The 18,716-nt window shown below is 46.1% G+C and overlaps 1 protein-coding gene across 2 annotated transcripts in view; it reads left to right on the top strand.

Moving 5' to 3' along the window:
• The window catches only part of BDNF (brain derived neurotrophic factor), a 45,716-nt gene extending 27,578 nt beyond the window's left edge, over nucleotides 1–18,138 (top strand). For both annotated transcript variants that reach the window (XM_054969856.1, XM_054969855.1), the window contains exon 2: nucleotides 16,707–18,138. In XM_054969856.1, coding sequence (XP_054825831.1) covers nucleotides 16,728–17,468 — 741 coding nt within the window. In that variant the 5' untranslated portion in view covers nucleotides 16,707–16,727 and the 3' untranslated portion in view covers nucleotides 17,469–18,138. The remainder of the gene's footprint in view (nucleotides 1–16,706) is intronic.
• Nucleotides 18,139–18,716: the final 578 nt, after the last annotated feature.

Raw genomic sequence — 18,716 nt, 5'->3', positions numbered from 1 at the left:
TCATGTGGAGGTTAAGAAAGCAAAGAGTGCAGATCTTGCTGCACATGCGCTCACACACACAATAACATATGAAGGTCCCTTCACTAATAATACCCTGTGTGGATAATCCTATGCACATGGATAAAGGAAAAGGAAAAGGTAGTCCCCTGTGCAAGCACTGAGTCATTACCGATCCATGGGAGGACGTTGCATCATGATGTTTTTGTGGCAGACTTTTTATTACAGGATGGTTTGCCATTGCCTTCCCCAGTCATCTACACTTTACCACCAGGAAACTGGGTACTCATTTTACCGTCCTCAGAAGGATGGAAGGCTGAGCCAACTTTGAGCCAGCTACCTGAACCCGGCTTCTGCCAGGATCAAACTCAGGTTGAGAGCAGAGCTTGGGCTGCAGTACTGCCGCTTACTACTCTGCACCACGGGGCTCTTCTAGTATTATGGATAATGGATAGATAATATGTATGTATGGATGGATAATATGTATGGATAATATTTATGGTTCCATAATGTTATGTATAATTGTATGGATAATATGTGTGTGTATTATATGCCATCAAGTTGCCTCCGACTTACGGCGACCCTATGAATGAAAGACCTCCAAAAGTCCTATCATTAACAGACTTGCTCAGATTCTGCAAACTGAAGGAGGAGGGTTCTTTTATTGAGTCAAGCCATCTTATTTTAGCATTGTGAAGTGTGCCCAATTTTCTCAAGTGGTAAGATGTTCCACAGGTAGGTCTTACCTGGGTCAGTTCCCTTTAAATGAGTCAGCTCTGGAGACTTAAGTTAATCTTATGCATTTTTGCAGCATTTCTTTACAAATATACAAGGAGAGAACAGTTGGAGGCACAGAGGTATTCCTATAGGGCAGCAGATCTGCCACTCCACATCAGATCTCCAGAAGGAGATAAATCCTGTACTGCCATGGTTCTTCAGCCAACTCCTAGCCAGGGCTGGGCCGCCCATTGAGGCTGGTGAGGCCGCCGCCTCAGGGCGCTAAGGCGCCAGAGGAGCGCCAGCCCAGGGGTAGGGACACGTGCCACAGAGCTGCCAGCAGTGGCGGCCAGGAGCGCATACTGGCAGCAGCAACATGGGCCAGCTGAGCAGGCAGCCTCCCATTCAGTTGTTCTGCAGGCCAGGTGCAGCCGGTGGCCAGGGCGGCCAACTGCACCTGGCCCGCAGAGCAACTAAATGGGAGGGCTGGAAGGCCCCCCTGTGTGCATGCCAGTCCCTGCATGATGACATCACACACAGTGATGTCATCACACAGTCCGGTGCGCATGTACGCATGTGCCTCTCTGCTTGTCTCTTTGCTCTTCCAGCATCTGAATATGCACTTTCTTTCTGTCAGACACCTGTCTGCCTCTTCTCTTCAGCTATTGGGGTGGGGGGGAGGCTCACCTATGCCAAGTCTTGAGGGGCACTTAGCCAGTGCCATCTTGTGGTCCATTGAGGAGATACCTACAGTTATTAAGAAAACATTACCATTGTTTTGTCACGCAGGATAGGCTGATCCACAGTAATCAAAATGCAAGCTTATGCATCCGTAGCTAAATTCCTGCAATTGTCTCAAATTAAATTGTTTCATCAGGCCTGACCTCAGAAGCTAGCACCTACAGATAGCTGCTGAGGTCCCACTATTCATAGAGCCAACATATGACGTGCTGTCATGCAGGACCATCAGCCTTCTCTCTGTGTGTGGCAGCAAGGACTGAATTCCCTCTGCTTTCTCTCTCTCCTTCAGTACCTATAGGATGGCTCCTCCCTCTTATCCTCTGCTTCCTAAGGAGATGCCAGACAAAAGTTGCTGTTGATTGCTGCTACTGTTCACCAACGATGCATTAGTGGCAGTGGTGACTAAGAAAAGCTGCTGCTGCTCACTCACTTCCATGGCAGTTGGGGAGGAGGCAGCACTGCCTCCATTGTCTCCTCTCCTTCACTATCTCACAGAAGCAGAGAGTATGCAATGGCAACTCGGACTCCTTGTTGCCATGACCATTAGCCTGTTTTTTCACTGTAAGAAATGAGCAGCAGGAAGCAATCTGTGCATGTTGTTTGCCTGTTTATGGAGAATATGGCAGGAGAGACAGCATGGTTACTGGGTAGCCTCAGAGCACCTGCTTTTTACTCTATAATGTGGAAAGATCATGTGTATCAATGATCTTGGACACAAGTTCAAAATGGCTGATTTTGAAAAAAGTTTCAACATATTAATCATTAAGTACGTATCAATAAAAGAGGAGAACCTCTGGTCCCTTCGGGTCCCTATCTGAAGAAGGGAGCTCTGACTCCTGAAAGCTCATACCCTGAAAATCCTGTTGGTCTCTAAGGTGCCACTGGACTCAAATCCTGCTAGTCCCTTCAGGGCGACAGATATTTAAAATGATTTTGCCTCAGTTGTTGTTTTGTGGGAAGAGGGAGGAATTCTTCCTTTGCCTTAATGTTTAGGACATTGCTGTGGAATGTACATTTAAGTACATGCTTCCTTTTCCACATCTTTCTATAGTTGTATAACCACTGAGAACAAGGTGTAAAATAACTGAAGTAGAGACAAGTAATTTATATATATTACATGGGCATTAATCATCAAGAAGCAGCAGAGGAGGGGAGTGAGTGAGATGTTGATGCAACATAGAGCTAGGATCACAAATGCAATTTTTGGCTTTCTCAGGCATGGCATTTCTTTCAGAAACTGACGTCATTAGATGCTAGTCAGAAGTTCCTCAATAACATCAATAATTGTGAAAAAAATCCATAAAATACAGATTACATATAGCTAGTGGCAGGGCCAGTGCGCCCATAGAGGCCAGGTAGGCGGTGGCCTCAGGCGCGAGGGCACTGGAGAGGTGCCAGAGGGGGTGTCGGGGGCGGAGGCATGTGCCGCGGAGCTGGCATGGCTGGCTCGCAGCTGCTACAGCCAGCCAGCCCCGTGCTGCTGCCGCCGCCACCGCCACCGCTGCCACCACACGACCCAGCCGGGCACAGCAGCCACAAGCCACTGTGGGGGCAGCATGCAGAGCGCGGAACAGCCTCCGCCCGCCACCCCAGCCACCCGCCGGCGAATGCCCCCGGCTTGCACTGCACGATGATGTCATCGTGCAGTCCGTGGTGCACGCGCATGCGGGGGGGGGTGCCGCAGGCGCCAGAAACCCTTGCGCCGGCAGTGGCTAGCAGTATGTTTCTGCATTGTGCAGATGCAAGGATGTGTTGGATATGTTCTAGGTGGCATGGCAAAGCCCAACAGGTCTTAGAAATGCTTGCATGAACTAAGCATGTTTCTGGTGACAGATCTCAAGGCTTCAATGAAAATGACTCAATGGAGAAAGAGTCCATTCAAGTTAGATTATTTGAAAACCACCATTGTAAGAGATTAGTCTTTAATATACCTGCAGCTTTATGAGTGCAAGATCCTAGCAAGTTGATCCGTTTTTTCTTAAGTCTGCTGAATTGCTCCTCAGATTTGCTGGATTACTCACAGTTGAAATGAGACTAGGCAGATCCTTAGTTTGCTTTTCTACTGTAGATCCTCTTGGGTAGACTAGTGGTGAAGGTGAGTCACAAGGGGCACAGTGCTGCTCTGGACTAGAGTGTGACTTCAGCTGACTCCCCGAAGCATGCACCTAATCAGAAGCAGAGAGCAAGACTATCTTCCTCAGAGTATCAAGCAGTGACTGCAGATGGGAAAGACTGGGCTGTGAAGAGGAGTCATGCTGCTGCTATCTGCTGTCACTTTGAATCTAACGTAGAAGAAGATCACTGTATGGTTCCCTGTGGGTGAGATAAGAGGGAAGTGCTAGAACTCCCTGCCAAAATTGCAAGGCATTGCTTGCCTCTCATCATGTTCTGCCTCCCAGGATTCCCAGCAGCTCAAAGTAGCAGCCATAGCAGGAGTACTTCCGTGCACAGTTCCACTCATTGCCAAGCAGTAGTAGATGACCTCCTATAACTGTAGCAGAATTATATACCACAGAGCCATCCCAATTAGGGATACCATGAATTTTGTGGTGAATACATTAAACAAAGCAAACTCCGGATTTTTTGATGGTTGTGATCACTCATGAGCCAGTCCTCTGATCTGGTTGGTCTGCTGCAAACAGCCTTGAATGGCAGCTGAACAGTTTTTTTGGCTGTGCAGTAGCTGTGGTATTTTGGTTTCACTTCCCTCTGCCTTGCAAAGCAATTTTTGTATCTGTGCCATGAGTGTAACTACTGAGATACATGAATGGTTTGTTCAGGTAATTAAATGATGCAGAGGACTGCATGAAAATGCACTTGCACAAAATAAACTCAGTGATAACAATGACTTAAATGAATACCTAACAGTAAGACTTTTTGAAACATGCAGTTTTATTTAATATTGCAGGCAGATCAATTCCTTTACTCACAGTTTATTTTTCTGAATGGATGCGACATGGCGGGCAGCATTAACAGATTTTTCAGGGAAGGGGGAAAGGGGGACTCTCTTCAGACTGTGTGAAAACAGTGCATGTGTGAAATATTGCCAATTGCATTGTGTTTGACTGTACAGTACTGTTTGAATTCATGAATATTAACCTGACAAACAGGCTCAATAGTTCATATTAACAGCTGAACCAATCTATGAAAAACTGGCTCTCTGTTCACCACAAGCAAACAGTGCATGCGACAAGCCAACAGGTGTTTGAACATCCCTAATTCTAATATCAAAGGAATAATTTTTCCCAGGAACAAACACTGCAGCTTGAATACTGGCTGGGGGGTGGGGCCTCCTGCAACACCAGAACTGCTTTGAGGAAAGATATATGAGTAGCATACTACAAATAAGAAACAAATTCTCATTTACTGTGCAAACAAAGATAGAGTGTGACTCAAAATATGTCTAGCAAACCCGAGAGATGTTTATTTAACCATTCCATTATGGCCTCATATCACAAGATTATGTGATGTGTGTCTGAGTTTCCATGATGAGCTCATTGTTGCTTGTAAGAGTATGGAACAGCAGAGTATTTTCTCTGCTGGCATTTCTCAGAATGTTGCTTCTCACAAAACATAGATATGTAAAGCCATTAAATTGAATAGGACAAAAAGTCCATCAAGACATGGTACAAGACAGAGCATTCAAAAGCCAGCTCCCTCCTGATACAATCCTGACTACATTGTGTCCCAAAGAGAATAGATGTGTTACAAAATGTCTACAAACCAATTAGACTTGAGCTGAGCAACATTTGAGGGAGGGGATAATCTTTTGGCTTATGTGGTCCATCATAGATTGGAAAATAAAAATAGTTGACATTTCGGATCTTAGCCTGAAGGATTCTCGATGAGACAACATCATTTAAGAAACAGATCAATCTCCCATTTAATTTCAGCTGATATACAAGAGAGGGAAAATTTTATTAATACAAATAGAAAGGCAAATTAAAAGCAATAGTCATAGACACTTCTCATATGTAACTTGGCCAAAGTTGTAGACAATAGATGTGTGTGTGGTTTCTTGTTGGTATAGATAAATATCGTGGTCCCTTGTCTCTGAACCTTCAGCTTATACAAACATCATATTTGTTCAATACTGAAAGGCATTTGATGTATAGCGAATGTGTGGATGTTTTCTAAAAGATGTATGTGCCCCAGGAGATGTACTATCTGGGCAGCACAATCCTGAGGCCCACAGTGCTGCCAGTGCCCGTGTACCTGCAGTGCCACTTGTCCACACCCTAAGGACATTCATGGGAGAGCTACACAGGTGGCCAAGCCCAGAAAGGTGCAGTGAGGACACTACTGAAAGTGCTACCCCTGAAGTTCCCCTGACAACCCTGCCAGCATCTTCCAATAGTCACACCACCCCTATGACAGGCACACGAGTGGCAAGCAAAGGCACAGCCAATACTCGGGCTGTGATCCCATGGCCCGTTGACACCTCCATTCCTACCCCACTAGAGGGAGGCAGCCAGGGACCACATGCCCCCACAGTCACAACACCCACATAAGGTCACCCGGCCAGGGGTAGTTGCCCAGGAAAGTGGCAGGCAGGGCACAGCCCCCCTCACAGGTGCAGCCCCAGCACAGAGAGCCTGCAGCAACTATCCCTCTGTAGTGGAGGCAGTTGCCAGGGCAAAGCCCCAGTAGATAAGGAGGTGGCCATGCCCTGCCAGGGGGTGAACTGCACTCACTGGCAGGATGGCCTCCCAGCCACTGGGTTGCATTGCCAGGGGCAACCCCATGATATCCCCAGGCCACTCCTACAAGTGGTGGGATGGGGGTGCTGGCAGGGGGACATGAGCCACAGTTGTGAGCTGCCCAAGCAGCCCTTCAGTGCATATCTGGCCCTCACATATAACAGCCAGCAGATCCTGAGGTGGTCCATCGCCAACACCACCAATGTGGCCAGGCCAGCTGTGCATTCATGGCCTTAGGACACAGCCTCACTGCACTTGTGGCATGTCTCCAGCATCTCCCTCTTGATCCACCTGGATGGTGGAGAGGGTAGAGGGTACACTGAGCAGGTGAGGGCCCCAGGCATCTCCTGCATCCCCAGATCCCATGACACCCACCCCCTAAGTCTACCTCTCCTGACAGCCCATAGTTCCCCTCTGCACCCCCTCCCACCACTGTCACCTCTCTCGGAGGCTGTAGAGTCTGCCCACACACAGGGTCCTGTGTGGTAGCTGGCTCCAGGGATCCACTGATGCCGAGAAGCTGGAGGACAGCTGTTCCTGCCACTTCAGCCTGTTGCGAGGGGTTCATGGCTCAAAGATGCATCACCACTTCTCCAGAGATCACCAGCATTCAGGCCCCTGTGGGGGAGAAACCAGGTGGTTGCGTCAGGCATCCAGGCCCCAGGCATGCCACCCATGCCCCGTGATGCCTCCCACCCCCGTCATCTGCTGTGTCCACTCTCCCGGCGCCAGTATTGTCTGGCGCATTAGCCACTCCATGTCTTTCTGACTCTCACCTTGGCCGAGGGGGGTGGGGTAAGTTCAGGATGTGCTGCAAGGTGGCCCCCTCTCCCACAACCACCTCATCCATAGCACCTGACAGCTCTGGAGTGGCATCCATGCTGAGTGTTTCACCTGCATAAGAGAAGCAAGGGCACTAACAGCCTGCGAGGGAGCAGGCCCCATCCCTAGGCCCCCTGTCCAACCTGGCCCACACCGTTCCCCCCAGTCATAACCTCATGATCAAGATCTTGATGCCAAGGCTGCCCACTATGACAGGAGGAATCGCTGTGCACCTGGTCATCTCTGCCCTGGGCAAACCCTCCTACACTGTTCGCTTGTACAGGGTGCCTCCAACCATGAGGGCACACATATGTTTCCTAGCTGGCCCAAAGGAGTCAATCCAATACTTCATGGTGGACAGCTCCATCTACATAGTGTGCCCCAGGGTTAACACCTGCTCTGCCACCATGCAACAAAAGGCCCAACAGAGACAGGTGGCTGAGGCATTTCTGGCTGTGGAGAGACTGACGTTGGTGTGCTCCACTACCAGGCCATACAGGAGCACCTTCTTGACCTCAGTCCAGTTCAGCTGCCACTGGCCACTGCTCCCTCTGGAGCACTCCATGGCCATGTTGCTCCCAGACAAAGGAATAAGGAGGTGAGACCGTGCACTGTGGGAAAGCCCTGAGAGAGACACACTCCCATCCCTGGTCACCAAACCACAGGATGGACACTGAGCAGCTGAAAGCTGCTCACGGGCCTCTGGTTGCAAGCTAGATGTACGGGAGTAGGTGTTGGATTCTGGGCTGGGTGGGATGTGGGCCTCCTCCCACTACTAACCCTGCTCTTCCCCCACATTCCCCATGCAGGAAGACCTCGCCTGCTGCCCATTCCTGTTGCCCCCGGTCCTGAGGGTCCACCTGCTCCACCTCGTGCCAGCACTGCATGTTTGGGTGGTGTATCAGTGCTGGAGAAGGCACTGTGCCAGGCAATACCAAGAGCACATCTGCACCCTCCAGAACTTAGACAGCACCTGCCCGGAACATTTCCAACTGGGCAGCCATCCAGAACCTCTTCAAAGAGCTCTGACCTGCACTCCAGGGAGAAGCTCCACCCCCTAGGGCCGTTCCCATCATGCAGAAAGTGCTGCTCTTCCTCCTTTTCTTGGCCATCAGATCATTCCAAAGTGTGGTGGCCAAGATAACCCAAGAGAAAATACAGTATCTTTCTACCTCAGCCATATGTTAAACATTTTCAAAGCTATTTCTTCTTTCAACATATATCTTTGTGACATGGAGACTGTGTTCTTGCATGCCATGACTGAAAACCCCTAGCTTGCATGCAGAACAGTGGAATGCCAGATCATCCAAGCAATTCAGGCCATCCCTTGCTGCACTGGCATCACTGCTGGCACTGGTGGTATGAGAGAAGATGTGGACACGGCTTACTCATGTTAACATCTCCTGAACCTGCACAGCTGCCAGCTGGATCCAAGGCAAGCACCTAAGGTGTTTGCAGCACCACTGGTCCATCTGTGTCTGGCCTTCTCTCTCCCCACTCTTTTGTTTCCAACACACTATCATTGCAGGGAGATGCTACATATTTCTCAGCATTCTACGTCCAAGGTAGAGTCCTGATTTCCAGGCCTTAAAAACAACTGTGTGTGCAACATTTCTCCTCAAGTGGAACTAGAATTACCCCACATATTTAATAGCCCAGAATCAGAAAGATTAGCACATTAACTATGCCTAGTCACTGTTCTAATACTGGTTGAGAGTGAACACCTGACCATGTCAACTGTGTACCAGGTTTGTAGTGCCCATGCACCTAGAGAGCCATTCTCAATGGCCACCTGGGTTCCTGCAATTTCCCGGGTTGCTGCAATTGGATTTTTTGACAGTAGATGATTAATCAACTAGAATAAATTAGATACTGCGGGGAGGGGAGGGTTGAATTAAATTGAACTAATCGGATTGTCAGGGATTATGCTACTGAGGACTATGGGCAAATAAATTGACCTAGGGTAAATCGAATTATTGTATTTGGCTAGGATATTTATACAGCTGGGATGTTTATATGGCTGGGCACTACTGTGCTGTATTGGACCAGTACTGACCTTGTTCATTGCTGTTTTTTGGATTAATGCTGAGTTCACTCACTGATGCTGTGGGGAACAAAGAGTAAGATGGATGATAGTGGACATAAGGGGAGGGGGCCAGCATGGAGTCATGGATCCCAGTCCTCTGAGGACGTGGGAAGTATGACGGTGGGAGCCGGTACCGGTGGAGAAGGGCGTGGAAATATGGTGTGGCTCGGTGCCCTTCTAACCTGCATCCCATCCTGAGAAATGCTGGTGATGGAGCTAGGAAAAAGAACCTATCCTCGCCCGAGAGTCTTTCTCCTTCAGGCTGCTCCCCTCCCCTGAGCTCCCTGGCATTGAATGTGTAGGCCTGGTATGGGGTGTCAAGGAGAGTTTAGCTATCTGTCTGGTGTACCGACTGCCTAGCGCACCAACAGATACCCTGTCACGCCTGCTAGAGGTGGTGGCAGGGTGGGCCTTGGAGTACTCCAGATTGATGGTGCATGGAGACTTCAACGTCCATGTCAATGATGCCTCCTCCATGCAGGCTGTGGACCTGGTGTCTTCCATAATAATAATAATAACAACAACATTCAATTTATATACCGCCCTTCAGGACAACTTAATGCCCACTCAGAGCAGTTTACAAAGTATGCTACTTTTATCACCAAAACAAAACACTCTGTGAGGTGGGTGGGGCTGAGAGAGCTCCAGAGAGCTGTGACTGACCCAAGGTTACCCAGCTGGCTTCAAGTGGAGAAGTGGGGAATCAAACCCAGCTCTCCAGATTAGAGTCCCACGCTCTTAACCACTACATAAAACTGGCAGCACTAAGCAGCACTGGGACTCTCCCAATTTGTATCAACCCCTACACATCAAGCGGGCCACATGCTAGACTTGATTTTCAGGATGGGGTTGAATGTGGATCTGGAAGCAGTAGAATCAGTGCCATGGTGAGACCACTTGGTTTTGAAGGCTCAGCTGGGAATACCACCACCCCCTCTCATAAGGGCGGCAAATTGATTTATGCTCGCCTGCAGAGACTTATGGACCCTATTGGGTTCCAGAATGCTTTGTGGGATCCAATGCTCCACGGTGGTTCGTTAGATGAGCTGGTGGAGGACTGGCAGTGCCGGCTCTCCAAAGCCATCGATGAAATCGCTCCCTGTTGCCCTCTTTGCCCCCATGCCAGACAAGCTCCCTGGTATACAGAGGAGCTCTGATGGAAGAAGCAGGCGCTAAGATAGCTTGAGCGAGTGTGGCAATGATCTCAGGACAAAGAGGGGAAATCATCCTATAGGACGTTAATGAAAGACTGAGGTGGCGGTGAAGGCTGTGATGAAAGATTTTTATGCAGCCTCCATCGCGTCACCTAACTCATGCCCAGCAAAATTGTTTAATGTGGTTTGGTCATTGGTCTCCCTGCCAGACGGAGACCGTCAAATTTTGAACTCAGACATTAGCTGTGAGGCTTTTGGGAGCTTTTTTGCTGATAAAATCTTGTCTCTCCACTGTGACTTGCCAGCCACGGTTGATTCAGTAAATGGGCTAGAGACCCCTTGGCCATCTTCTCCTCTGGGGAGATTGACAGGACCCTGTGATTATTTAGGCCTACCACATGCCCCTTAGACCCATGCCCATCATGGCTGGTGAAAGCCAGTGCTGATGGGCTGCAGTCCTCATTGGAGGCCATTGTTAATCTATCCTTAACCTCTGGGGGTTTTCTTGGGCCATTAAAGGAAACCATGGTGAGGCCTCTTTTAAAGAAACCATCACTGGACCCCACTGACCTGGTCAATTACCACCCAGTCTCAAACCTCCCATTTCTGGGAAAGATGATAGAGCAGGTGGTGGCAGAACAGCTGTGGGGCTTCCTGAAGGATGTCTCAGCCCTAGATCCCTTCCAGTCCAGGTTCTGCTCAGGACATGGAATGGAGACATTGCTTGTCGCCCTCACAGACAATCTTTGCAGACATCTGAACCAAGGCAGATCGACGTTGCTGATATTACTAGATCTGTCGGCAGCATTCGATACAGTCTATTATGATCTTTTGACTCACCGCCTTGCCAATGTGGGGATACGAGGGATGGCCTTGCAGTAGCTTGTCTCTTTTCTTCATGGTTGGGGACAGAGGGTAGCGCTTGGGGAGAAATGGTCATCCCCCCACCCTTTGGTGTGCGGGGTCCTGCAGGGAACAATACTCTCCCCATTACTGTTTAATGTCTACATGGGCCCCCTTGCCCAGTTGGTGTGAAGTTTCGGACTTGGGTGCCATCAATATGCAGATGACACTCAGTTGTATCTGATGATGGACAGCCGGCCCGACTCTGCCCCAGATGTCCTGGAACGTGCTTTTGCAGCGGTGACTGACTGGTTGAAACAGAGTTGGCTGAAATTGAACCTGACAAAGACGGAGGTCCTGTACTTGAGCCATGGGGGGTTAAGTTCAAGACTCCGGCTCCGGGCCCTCTATGAGGCACCACTGGTGCCAGTTCCAAGGATTAGGAGCCTGGGGTTGATTGTGGATGCCTCCCTGAAAATGGAGGCACAGGTTGCAGCAGTTGTCAGGTCATCTTTTTTCCATCTCCGCCAGACTAGGCAACTTGTCCCATACCTGTAAACCCGTGACTTAACTACAGTGATCCAGGCAATGATCATCTCTAGGCTAGATAACTGCAACTCACTCTATGCAGGGCTGCCCTTGAGCCTGACCTGGAGATTACAGCTGGTACAAAATTCAGCGGTGCGTGTTATGATGAGAGTGCCAAATGGGGCACATATAACACCGATATTACGAGAGCTGCATTGGTTGCCTGTGGAGAACCAGATCAGATTCAAGGTTTTGGTACTGACCTATAAGGCCCTATGCGGACTGGGACCAGCGTATCTGCAGGATCGTCTCTCCCCATATATTCACTGGAGGACACTCTGATCAGGGGATAAACAGCTGTTGGTGGTCACTGGCCCCAAGGAGGCCTACTTAACCTTGACCAGAGCCAGGGCCTTCTTGGTCTTGGCTCCCACCTGGTGGAACGCTCTGTCTACTGAGACCAGGGCCTGGCAAGACCTGCTATCTTTTCTCTGGGCCTGTAAGACAGAGCTATTCCGCCAGGCACATGGCTGAGGTCTGGGCCTCCACTGGCCTGAAACAACAAGGGGTGTATAAAATCTAACCCTCCCTGCGAAGGCTGTCCACTATGCTGTTTTAGTTTGTAAGGCTGACTGCATAATTAGAAATATGTTTTTATTTTAATGATGTTTTTAAATGTTTTATGGAAATGAATTTTATTGTATTTTAATGGGTTGTGTGATCCTCCCTGAGCCCGCTTGCGGGGAGAATATAAATGTGAAAAAATAAATAAATAAACCTGACACCTGTTGAACTCTTTTTCCCAGACATTCACCAAAACTCAGAAGCATTTTAACATATTTCATTTGGAGAGGCTAGTTGTGCCCAAGGCTAATTTGAGAGCTGGGCTTTAAATCCTGTGTTATATTGACATGTTTTATTTTAATATATATTTTATGCACTTTTGATTTCTAGGTTTATAAATTACCAAACTTCTCTAGCAAGCAATCCAAATTAGCAAAAATAATAAATAAAATTCCTGAGATCCTTCTTAAGAGCATGAGATCCTGTATTTCTTGCTTTGTTGTTGTTACTTTCAACTGCTTTTTGCCACTATCTTTTACTATAAATATTTGTTTGCTGTGATTACTAAAGAGTTCCCATGAGAATAGTGCAAAACACTCTTCTTGATGAACAATAACATATTTTATTTTATTAAATAAGTATCTAAAACATCCAAGCAAACTTAGAATATGTTAAGAAAACACTTACCTGTGTTTTGATTTGGGGCCTAGCTCATATTGCCACTGAGTCCCTCATATGAATTGTATTAAAAAGGAAAGTAATCCCAATGCTGAATCAGTTTAATTTACACTGCAGTTCTATGAATAGCTACTCAGAAATAAGTTTCACTTCATTGGGATTTACGCCCAAGTAAATATATAGAGGACTGTGTCCATAGTCTGCCAATGCTAATTCTCTGATATATAAGTTTAGTAATAAATAAAGAGCAATTTGGCCAGATCCAAGTTGAGAAATTTCAGGAGATTTTGAGGGTGGAGCCTAAAGAGGACAGGTTTGGGGGAGGGGAGGGACCTCAGCAGGGTATAATGCCATACCCTCCAAAGCATCCATTTTCTCCAGGGGAACTGTTCTCTGTGACCTGGATATTAGTTGTAATTCTGGGAGATCTCCAGCCACCACCTGGAAACTGGCAACCCTAGGGCAGTATGATAATCCAGGTGGTAAGCAGGTGGTCAAGATAGCTCTTTAAAAATGGCATAAACTTTATCATCCTCTTTTTTTGCTCAGTTGCCATCTTGTCATACGTTTATTGAATTCACATGCAAAAAGCTGGGTTTGGATGCCACCATATTGAACCCTTATAAAGATTAATTAAAAGTTAAAATGACTCTTTCAGAGTTAAACAGCAAGTATATAGGAGAGCTTGGAATAATTGCAGAAACAAGCCATCAGTCATTTGTGACCTGCAGAAGCTGAGTAAACGGCTAATATTTATACACTCATGACAACATGATATATATGAATAGGAAGAATGTCTATTGTCTGAGGGACAAGTTCAAATTCTTGTACACAGAATTCCACATAGCATAATATTTCCTCTTATAAATGTCAGGGCCTTAAAACCTGGGCAATTCCTGTCTTAATACGTAAAGCTACTTTGTTTTGCTTATCCTTTGACAAGTGTTAGGATTCCTTGTTTCCCACAGAATATTAGTAGGATATGAAGTAAGGCTTTTTACATAGCACCATGTTGGCAAACAGAAACAATGTTTACTCCAGTATGTGCTGCCAAGTATGAGGTACTTCCGACTGAACTTCAAAAGCACTGAAATGAACATTAGCTGCTTCTTCAGAAATGTGGATAATGTCACTGCTTTCTAGCAAGCAGAGCTTGGTCAGGACAACAGCTAGTTTTGTTGCAGGAATACTTCCAAAGCTACTTTATCCGTCTCACAAAAGTGTAGGCTTTTCCTCCAGTAAGGTTTCAACCATAAGAACTTTTCTTGGGAATAAACTCTAGTGAATAAACAGAGACTTACTTCTGAGTAACCTGTTTAGGATTGATCCCTTACAGGACACTTTGGACTGCACTTCTGGTGTGATTCACGTCCCTTACAAATGTAGTTACAATAAGATAAGTGCTGCTGCTCCGTGGGAATGGTCCCACACTCCCACACTATGTGAATAAAGCAACTCCATGGACAGAATGAGTCTTTCATACATCACTGTGGACCTCCATCCAAAGTCTCATGTGAATGGCCACATCCATTTGCTTGTCTTATTCACATACACAACCCATTATGAGTTTATATTATGGGCAAACAGATCCAACCCTGCAGCATGTGAAGAAGCACTTGTATCCCATCATCTCTCTTTTAAAAATTATAGCCATAATATACAGCTCATACTACCATAAACATGAACATGGTTGTGGGAGGAGTGTAAGCAGATGGTGGGGCTTGTTCTCCCTTAGCTTCTTTAATCAAGTAGAAATCCTGCAATCCTCACTTACCAAACCTTTTATACCAACTCTTTTCTTGCTCAAGAGTTTTCTACAATTAATAGAAGCCTCTTTCCCCTTGGTGACATCTATCCATAAAGTAAAGAGGTCATTGTATTCATTCTTTTTTCTTGCAACATGAAGCAATTAAAAATGCTTCTACTGAATGCCTGTCACATGGAATGATGGCCCCCAGACTCACCTGGGCAGCTGAGTTGCAACCTGAGGGGCAGTGGAGAGGCATGCGGCATGGCAGCTGCCATGTTTTCAGCCTCCCAGCATTCAGAGGAAGTGTTTTTTCTGAGAGGCCTGCACCCAGGAATTCAAATTCCCCAGCTGGTCAACCAGGTCCAGCCTGGCAAGTCATCCAGGGGGTGGGGCCATGTGCCCAACTTGAGAGGCATTGCTTCCTCACAGATCCATCAGTGCAGTTTTTAACAGCTGCCGGCCCTGCCCCTCCTCACTTCGCACTCAGACAGCAAAGCCCACGCTGCCCTCCATAATTTGGCTTATTTGACCAGGGGCTGTTTGCATGCACAGGGTGTTTGTGGGGATTACTCTATATGCTTTTTTCCCCTTGTCACAACTTTTAGCTGGCGGTTTGGGCATTGGGACTGGATCCTTTTTGGGGAGAGATGGAGGGGGGTGCCTACGAGCCTAGTCTCCTCAGTAAGGGGATACCCTTAAGAAATCTTGGGAGTGATTTATAGTGGTGCATGCCCAGCTAGGGGGCTGCTGGGGCACACTTACTCCCAGGTGATAGGGGACCAACACCAGAGTACACACCCACATGGCATCCCTGTGGCTGCCACTCTTTGGTTTCCCTCCCTCAGCAATGGTCTGAGGGGACATGCTGGTTCATTGGCTGGAAGGCAATACAGCCAATGGGGATCCAACCCCTGTGTATAGCCAGTGCTCTATAAGCTTTACTCCAGCCAGTTGTATCAGTGGGTTTTTGTCACTGTGTCCTCACCTCCTCCACTGCCCATCAGCGCTGGGCTGCAATGATTGTCTGTAACCATAAGCATTTCTGTAATGACACAAGTACATTCTGTTCATCTTTTGAATCAAGAGATAAACTTTATATAATTCTCTAAACTTACAACAGTTGCTAGCAAACAATGAAGGAAAAGCATGTCTCTTAACATTATACCAGTGCACCTCATAGTCCTCTCTGTGAGTGCAGCAAGTGTGAATGAGTTCAGAATAGGAAATTGCCTGAATATTGGCAGGCATCACTTCATAATAGTTTCAGAGTCCAGAGTTATCATCAGTGATGGTGATTCATTATCGATCACTTTCCCCATAAATTTCCCATAACATGCATTTAATAGTGAGAGACAAACTGGGAGATGATAGGCAACATGTAACAGACTAAGCAATGGCCATTTAGAAACTACTCAATTGGATAATTGGTATTCAATAAGTACTACTCACTTGGATAAAGCTTCAATATTGGTTTCACTCTATAAGAATAAATTGGTATCTGTACGCAAAATATGTTTCCGTCCTTATTGGCTCACTCTCTTTCTACCAAGGCTTGCAAGGATTAGTCATTATGATTAACTGAGATTCTTAGTGTGAATTTTAAGTGGAAATGCAGTGGCATAATCATATATGCACCTCATGATCCAGAGATTGCAATCCACATCAAAGAAAGGGGATTCAGCATGGGGTTATTTTTATGCCAGCTTAAAAGGGGGTGGTGCATATGAGATGTCCCTGCACAATGTGCCACCAATCAAGATAATCCATTTGACTCCATTCTGCTAGGTGCTAGCAGTGCTGCTCTCCTTTTAGGTGTGAGAGGAGAGAGGGAATGCCCAGAGTCAGAAAGGATTCTTCCATTGCTAGATGCCATCTTTCCCCTGTGTGGCAGCCTTTCACAAACAATCTAATCTATATGTGGAAATGTGTTTCCAGGTGTGGGTCACTCAAGCAACTGGATGAAGTGGTGTGGATGTTAACTGCATGAGACAAATATTCTAGATCATTAATGCATAAACATTTCAATCACTATCAAATAAAAAGGCTATTTGTTTTAAGACTTAAATATATTTTTTAAAAAAATCTATATGATTGAATAATTTTTGTTATTTTTTTGTATTTAACAGTTCCACCAAGTGAAAAGAGTGATGACCATCCTTTTCCTTACTATGGTTATTTCATACTTCAGTTGCATGAAAGCTGCCCCAATGAAAGAAGTTAGCATCAGAGGACAAGGCAGCTTTGCTTATCCTGGTCTTCGGACACAGGGAACTCTGGAAAACCTAGGGGGGCCAAATGATGCCTCAAGAGGACTGACGTCTTTGGCAGACACTTTTGAACATGTCATAGAAGAGCTCTTGGATGAGCAGCAGGACATCCAGCCTGGCAAGGAGAATAAAGACGCAGATTTGTATTCATCTCGGGTTATGCTTAGCAGTCAAGTGCCTTTGGAGCCTCCGCTACTCTTTCTGCTTGAGGAGTATAAAAACTACTTGGATGCTGCAAACATGTCCATGAGAGTTCGGCGTCACTCTGATCCTGCTCGCCGTGGGGAGTTGAGTGTGTGTGACAGTACTAGTGAGTGGGTAACAGCGGCAGAAAAAAAGACTGCAGTGGACATGTCGGGGGCAACGGTTACAGTTCTGGAAAAGGTCCCAGTACCCAAAGGCCAACTGAAGCAATATTTTTATGAGACCAAATGCAACTCCAAGGGTTACACGAAAGAAGGCTGCAGGGGCATAGACAAGAGGTACTGGAATTCCCAGTGCCGAACTACCCAATCTTATGTCCGAGCTCTCACTATGGATAATAAAAAGAGAGTTGGATGGCGATTTATAAGAATAGACACTTCCTGTGTTTGTACATTGACCATAAAAAGGGGAAGATAGTGGGCTCGTGTGGTATAGAGTATATTGAGACAAAATTTATCTATTTGTATATATACATAACAGGGTAAATTATTCAGTAAGGAAGAAAATAATTTTATGGACTGCATGTATAAATGAAGTTTATACAGTACAGTGGTTCCGCAATCTATTTATTGAACATATCCATGACTTAACAGGGAGCAACAGAGAGAAAAAGCGATCCATTTGCGCACAATTTTGAGAAAAAAATTGCATTACATTCCTCTAACATTGTGGTTTATTGCCGTTGCCAAGAATTGAAAACGTTAAAAAAGTTTAAAAAAATAAAATTGCATGCTGCTTCAATTGTGAATTGATGATGATAAACTGTCCTCTTTCAGAAAAAAATTGAACCAAAACATTCCGTTTACATTTTAGACAGTAAGTATCTTTATTCCTGTTAGTATTATATCTGTTTACTGCTTTTAAATTCTTCTAGTAGCGTTGGAATTAAAACAATGTCAAGGTGCTGTTGTCATAGTTTTACTGTTGGTTTTTTTAAAAATTCCCACATGATTTTAAAAGGAGCGAGAACTCCCTGTCATCACCATATATGTTCTGGATAAAACTAATTTGGGTTTTTTTTGTATGTTGTGAAGGTGTTTGCAATATCAAGTCAGACTACTGAAAAAATAATAAAAAAGAGGCAACTGAAAAAGACAATGTTGATGGTCCTCCCAGTGCTCCTTTCTAGTCTTCAAGCAGCACTTCTATACTGGTCTAGGTATACGCTATTGCTATATACGATTGTTGCTGAAACTACCACCATTTTGCTTGTATTACATTTGGTTGTGTACGGGTTCTGCCGCTACATGCTTCCTTTTTGTTGGGAAGGAGACAAACTGCAATCATTATCAATATATTTGCCTACTCTTCTAAGGTGTTCAGACCAAAAACTGAAAGTCAGTCACCCTGTCTAGCAAGGCAGTGTCACACGCACAGCTGATATTCATCAATCATACTTATTTGGGCACTCTGAGCTTGATGGACACATTTGTTGAGGACAATAGGAAAGTTCATGCTCATCTAGGGCCAGTCGTTGTGCAAGCAGAGGTGGCTCAGGAACAAACAACGTTAGTTTCTAGATTAAACGTTTTGCTAAAGTACAAATCTCAGCAAGACAAAAATGAAATATATTGGACTGTACTTTAGAAAATATATTTCAAGTGTAACAATATTAACTGTTAAAGATCCTCCCTCTCAAGTAATTGACTTAAGTCAGCAGTGGAA

This window comes from Eublepharis macularius, chromosome 2 (genome assembly GCF_028583425.1).
Source record: "Eublepharis macularius isolate TG4126 chromosome 2, MPM_Emac_v1.0, whole genome shotgun sequence".
NCBI classification, from domain to species: domain Eukaryota; kingdom Metazoa; phylum Chordata; class Lepidosauria; order Squamata; family Eublepharidae; genus Eublepharis; species Eublepharis macularius.
Note: the sequence above shows the minus strand (reverse complement) of the source record. Positions and strands in the feature narration are given on the sequence as shown.